At 47.6% G+C, this 6,334-nt stretch overlaps 1 protein-coding gene across 1 annotated transcript in view; it reads right to left on the bottom strand.

The window, feature by feature from the left end:
• HK2 (hexokinase 2) overlaps nucleotides 1-6,334 on the bottom strand; it is a 64,896-nt gene that overhangs the window by 41,574 nt on the left and 16,988 nt on the right. The window contains exon 2 of the mRNA XM_015559272.1: nucleotides 2,460-2,622. Coding sequence (XP_015414758.1) covers nucleotides 2,460-2,622 — 163 coding nt within the window. The remainder of the gene's footprint in view (nucleotides 1-2,459; nucleotides 2,623-6,334) is intronic.

Here is a 6,334-nt window from a genome sequence, read left to right as displayed (position 1 = left end):
CATCCAAACCCAACCTGATTTCAAAAACCCTCAGCTGTGCCCGCCGGGGTGGCTCAGTGGTTGAGTCTCGATCTATGAACCAGGAGGTCATGGTTCAACTCATGGTCAGAGCACATGCCCAGGTTTCGGGCTCCATTCCCAGTGTGGGGCGTACAGGAGGAAGCCAGTTGGTGATTCTCTCTCATCATTGATGTTCCTCTCTCTCTCTTCCTCTCCCTTCCTCTCTGAAACCAATAAAAATACATTTTAAAAATCTCAGCTGAGCATGTGCTGTGCTCTCTGCTCGTGCTCACATACAGGATGGATCCGTGCAGCCTAGATGCCTGACCTGCGGCATAGATGAGTTTGAACCTGACTCAGCCCCTCATTAGCTCTGTGGCCTTAGGCGAGTTATTTGATCATTGAAGCTTCAAATTCCTCACCTGAAAAAATTATAGATAAAACTGGTACCTACTTCCTTGTAGGGTCTAATGAAAAGTAAATGAGTTAATGCACGGAGGAGTTCAGAAAAGCCCTTATCCATACTATAGATTTAGTAAATATTCTGGGTACTGGTTTAGTGCTAATGCCTGAAATAAAGACAAGGTTTCTGGTCCTAAGAAGGTAACTTTATCAGAATGTCAAACAGAAACAATAGAAACAGGTGTGGCCGCCAGTCAGCGGGAGCGGCAGGTACCAAAAACGTGCCAATACCGAGGGCATATGAGGGATACTCAAGAACTAGGGGAGGTCCTCACTCAAGGAGCTCTTTGAAGGGCCCAGACACACAGAACAGTCCTGAACAAGGTCACACCCTCAGGTCCAGGCTGGGCCCAAGGCCTTGGCAAACACATACTTATTTTAGTAATCACAGAAAGGTACAAAGTCTTGTTAGACAAACTAGGTCCTTTAGAGGTTCTCGGGCACATAAGCCTCAAGGACACGGGTGTGATGGAAATGCCGAAGGCACGTGGCCTGTCCCACGCCCTTCCCCGCCCCCATCCTCAGGCCTTCTCTGCAAATGCCTCCCTAGTGACCGGCTTCTTGGCTCTCTTCTCCCTCAAGTATTCAGACTTCCTGGTTCTCCCACTGCCCTGGCAGCTGCTCCTTGGGCTCTTTCTCCCACCCTCTAGAAGTGGGTAGCTGTCCCACAACCTTCACCCTTCATGGCCCCACAGATACCTCATCTCTAAAATGGAGGTTAAACGAAACAATGTGTGTGATACAACTTAGCTCTGTTCTCTTCTCTGAGGATGCTGCCATCCCCAGACAGCGGGGCCCAACATCCTGGCATCACTTTCAATCCTCTCTCAGCCCTGCCTGCCAGATCCCACCGGCGCCACTGTCCTGTGCTCTACCGGCTGCTTCACCCCTCCCACGCTCTGCATGTACTGCTGATGCTACCTGTGACACCAAGACAGTTCTCCCATCCCTCAAAGCCTTTCAGACTCCCCAGTGCAGACTGAGGAAAGACTCAGTGTCTTAGGCAGGCACGCAAGGCCTTCTGTCATCCAGCCCCAGCCCACGTTGCAATTTCAACCCACCATGGCCCTTTTGTCCAGTTTGATTCGATCTGCTGGGTGCTGCACCATGAAACAGGAATTCTGTATCCAAATAAGGGGCTTACACAAAGCTTGACTGATTCTTATTGCACAAGTTCATCGCCTTTAATACCTTGATATGCACTGTGGCTCTCCACATTCTCCTAGGTTTATTCAGACTTGTAATACTCTATTTTCATGGAGTTCAAGAACAATCTAGGACAATCTGTACCATGTTGTTTCTCTAGCAAGACTTTGGAATGTGCCAGTCAGGTGGGCCAGAGATAGCGTGGCCCATGGCCATGACCATCTTAGGCACGTTTGTTGTTCGTGACCATTGTTGAGTAGAATCTCAGTAGGAACATAAAATCACAAACTGAGCCAAGCAGCCTTTCTCAGCACACGAATGAGAAACAAGTGCCTGATAGAGAGGCCCCGGATGGGCTGACAAGGATATACTTCTGCCTTAACTGCCAAGGCTGCCTGCTTTCCCAGTCTTCCTGACTAACCCGTCCCACAGACTTCGTTAAAATTCCCTGTATGCTTGCCCTGACCGGTTTGGCTCAGGGGATAAAGCATCGGCTTGTGGACTCAGGGGTCCCAGGGTCGATTCCGGTCGGGGGCATGTGCCTTGGTTGCGGGCACATACCCAGTGGGGAGTGTGCAGGAGGCAGCTGATCGATGTTTCTCTCTCATCAATGTTTCTAACTCTCTATCCCTCTCCCTTCCTCTCTGTAAAAATTCAATAAAATATATTTAAAAAAATAAAAAATTCCCTGTATGCTTAAATTAGCCAGTGTTGATTTCTGAGGCCTCAAACCAAAGAACCTTCACTGATATACAGTTCTTTAGGTCCCTGAGCAAAGCCATCCAAATACCCCACCAGCAATGGAGCAGCCAGAGCCATGCCCTCCACCACGTGGCCCCACAGGGAAGTACCTGTCCCGTCTGGAGTAGACCTCACAAAGGTGGGCAGCATTTTCACTGAAGCAGTGGGGTGGGTGGTAGCTCCAAGCCCTTTCTCCATCTCCTTGCGAAACCGCTTAGAGATCTCCAGAAGGGTCTCATCAGAAAGACGCATGTGATAGAGATACTGGTCAACCTGCAGAAAGGGGAAAACAAGGATAGACACCTATAAGTTCAATAAAGTACGGTATGCATCTATGTCATAGAACATCACTCAGCCCTTCAAAAGAATAAAATCTGTCATAAACAGAAGGTTATTTATGTAAGACCATTTAACCAGAATCTATTTTTTAGGACTTCATATTTTAAAAGAAACTGAACTAAAAATTGAAATTAGAAAAATGGTTTAATTTCACTTCTGGAGGAAAGGCCTGTTAGGGAAAAGGAGAATTCTTTTCAGAAAGATAGAGTGTTAATGTCTAAGACATCCCTTGAACCGGAGTTCTTTACTGACCCTCATCTCTTGTTTCCCCACACACACCTCACAAGGCCAGTCATGCCAATCCTATCACCCCTCAATGTAGGCCAAGCAGCCGTCACCTCTTGCCTGGACTTACACAATCCCCAATTCTACTTTTATCTCATCCATCCACTTTCCACCCCTAGCAGACTTGGCTATTTTTCCCCTGCTTAAAATCTTTCAGTGGCTTTCCATTAGAACCAAACTCCTTGGAAACCCTTCCTAGGCCCTATAGCAGTGGTTCTCAACCTGTGGATCGCGACCCCTTTGGCGGTCGAACGACCCTTTCACAGGGGTTGCCTAAGACCATCCTGCATATCAGATATTTACATTACGATTCATAACAGTAGCAACATTTCAGCTATGAAGTAGCAATGAAAATAATTTTATAGTTGTGTCACAACATGAGGAACTGCATTTAAAGGGCCAGAAGATTGAGAACCACTGCATAGGGTCTGGCCTCCCCCCACTTTCTAATCTCATTCTATGTCTCTTCACTCCTGTGCAGACTTTATCCTCGGTTCAGTCCCCAACTCACCCAATTCATACTTCCTGCCCTGGAGCCTGTTCACAAGGGCCCTACCCTCCTTACCTCACGCTTCAGCTGCCATCAAGCTCTTACCAGTCCTTGAAACCTCTTTCCATGGAGGCCTTCTCCCAGTAAAATACTCAGGTCTCCCATTATTCTAAGAACTCAGACCTTTCTCTTCACAAAACCATCCGCAATTTGGAAATATATATTTAATAGTGTCCAAATATAAGCACCAAGGGCAAGAAGAGCCACGTCTCTCTGCTCTCTGCATCCCTGGAGCCTAGCAGAATGCCTGGTGCACAGTAGAGACTCTATATAGGTAGTTATGCAACCTCTCTTCCCCCCAGAGGCAACTTTCCATATTTATTTCATTGATCTTGTTTCCAACATAAATTTACATGAACTTTTCCCAGATTTAAAACCAGGAGAAGCATCAGGAGTCCTTCTCACACAGTGTCCTTCTTGGAAGCACCCGTCGGCTTTGGCCATAAATATTCCGTTTTCTCCTACTAGGAAAAGATTGGATAGAAATCCATCCAAGAAGGCACACAGGTTTCCACAATATCCCTGTTCTCAGCAACAGTGTACAGGACAGGGAAGGCTGCTGGCCATGGAGGGTGGGGCTAGAGAATCAGGAACGTTGGACCAGGCCCCAGCTGTGCCTTCAAGGTGTGAAGATGGTGGTCCTCCCAGTCCTGTCAGCAAACTGAGGGACCAGACGGAACCCTGCTCCTCCCAACTCTGAAACTCCAGGATTCTCAAAGGCAAAGCTTGGCTGATGACAATCACCACTGCTATTCCGGATGGTCAGTGCCCACCTGTCCCTCACCGTTACCCAAGTCTGACAAAGAAGCATACATTTTTATTAGCTTTCCTAAAGTCCTAATTAGTATTATAGCCTGTTATAGTTTCCAGACTTTTGAGTCAGGTCTTCTTGGACTTCCTTTTAAACAAACACAGCCTAGGATGTCCAGAGAAACAGCACGGGGTGTTTAATCCTTTAAGAAAAGGACAATCCCTTGTGTCTCCTTACTCACATTTGCTCTCTTCCTGGACATATCCTAATCCCCTATGGGTGTGTGCATGTCCTCTTTGGGCCTGTAGAATAATGTTTCTGCCCCTGTAGAATAATGAGAGTGGCCTCCTGAGATCATTTCCAATGTCCTGATCAGCACTCATCATTCACCGTTCTCATAAAATCCCACAAGGTGAAGAAGATCAGAGTCTGGAGTAAAATGCTAAGAGCAGCTGTAAGCAAGGTGAAGGCATCTGATGAATCAACTTACCCCTCCTCATGAGGGCCAAGTGGTTATAATACAGCAAAATCGGCAGCCACCATCCTCCCCTGGGGTGGGAAAGGGTGAGTAGGAGCAGAGAAGTGATAAAGGCCCTAGCCACTCCTCTCCCTCCCCAGCCAGCAGAGCGGTCCGGCTTGTCATGCTGCGTTTCCAATTTGCAGAAATGAGGATTTCCCAGAACTCCCTGTTGCCAGCATTTGTTAAAGAGCTGCCCCAGAGTAGGTCCACCAATCTAAATCAGGAAGAATCCACTGTCCATTCTTTTTTCTGATTTTAGGCTCCTGGCACCTTACTTGCCTTGAGCCCACTGTCTGCCTCAGCCTCCCAGGCTGTGTGGCACCAGCCTCAGCCCGAGCTGGGTCACTGATGTGGGATCCCAGGGTGCTCCTGAGGGGGCCTGGCCTCCCCCACAATGTTGTTTGAGGCTTACCAGGAAGTCAAAGGTATAGCTTCAGACAAGTCCCCTCTCTGTTAGTGCGTGGGAGACACATCTCTGGTGACCCCGGGCCCAGGACAACTTTAATCACTGCAGAGGCTGCCTGTTCCAGATCCAATGACATCTGGCTTGGCCCAGCAACACTGCCTCATGGCTTACACATCTTGCTGTGAATGTACAAAGTCTGGGACCACCAGCCAGAGGTCAACACCAGGCCACATCCAGGAATAGCCCAGGATGCCCTCATGGGACATAGTCATAACAGCAAACCCTACGTGGCACTATTCTCAAGGTTTCACACCCATTATGTCATTTAGTTCTCACAGCAGCTCTGTGAGATAAGTAGTGTTATAACCACCTTCTATCAAGAGGGAAAGGAACTGTGCCCAGAGTCACATAAATACAAAGAGCCAAGCCAAGATTCTACTGGGCACCCAGCTCATCTGTGTTCTTGTCCGCTCCGCTGGGATGAATGCCCCTCTTCTGTTGGTCAACAGCAGGTCTATGCAGGCCAAATGGCCCTGTGGGACATTTAGGCTAACCACACCCATTAAAAGGCCATCTTTTGCCCCACTGGTGTGGCAAAGTGGTTGAGTACCGACCTATGAACCAGGAGGTCATGGTTTGATTCCCGGTCAGGACATATGCCCAGGGTTGGGGGCTCAATCACCAGTAGGGGGCATGCAGGAGGCAGCCGATCAATTATTCTCTGTCATCATTGATGTTTCTCTCTCTCTCTCCCTTCCTCTCTGAAATCAAAATATATATTTTTTAAAATAATAAAATAAAATAAAACAAAAGGTCATCTTCTCTTGCCACCAACCCCTGGATGCAGACAAGAAGGACAAGCAGGCACGGGCACAGCCCATAGGGCTGGCCTGGTAAGTCAGAAGGAAGCAGGAGAGTTCCTGCATGGGAAAGCAGGGCCTGTACCACAAACATGTCAAACTCAAAGGCTAACACGGGCCAAATAATCGAAGTTTAAGTTTATGTGGGCCGCAAAAAAACAAAAGCTTCAATTTTCATAGAAACATAGGTTTATTTCCATAGAGACATGCTGAATACAAAGGGCTGAAATAAATGAGTAGTCGTTAACATAAAATTATAGAACATGTTAATAAA

This window comes from Myotis davidii, unplaced genomic scaffold (assembly GCF_000327345.1).
Source record: "Myotis davidii unplaced genomic scaffold, ASM32734v1 scaffold210, whole genome shotgun sequence".
NCBI classification, from domain to species: Eukaryota; Metazoa; Chordata; class Mammalia; order Chiroptera; family Vespertilionidae; genus Myotis; species Myotis davidii.
The sequence above is the reverse complement of the archived record's forward strand: the minus strand, read 5'-3'. Positions and strand labels throughout refer to the sequence as shown.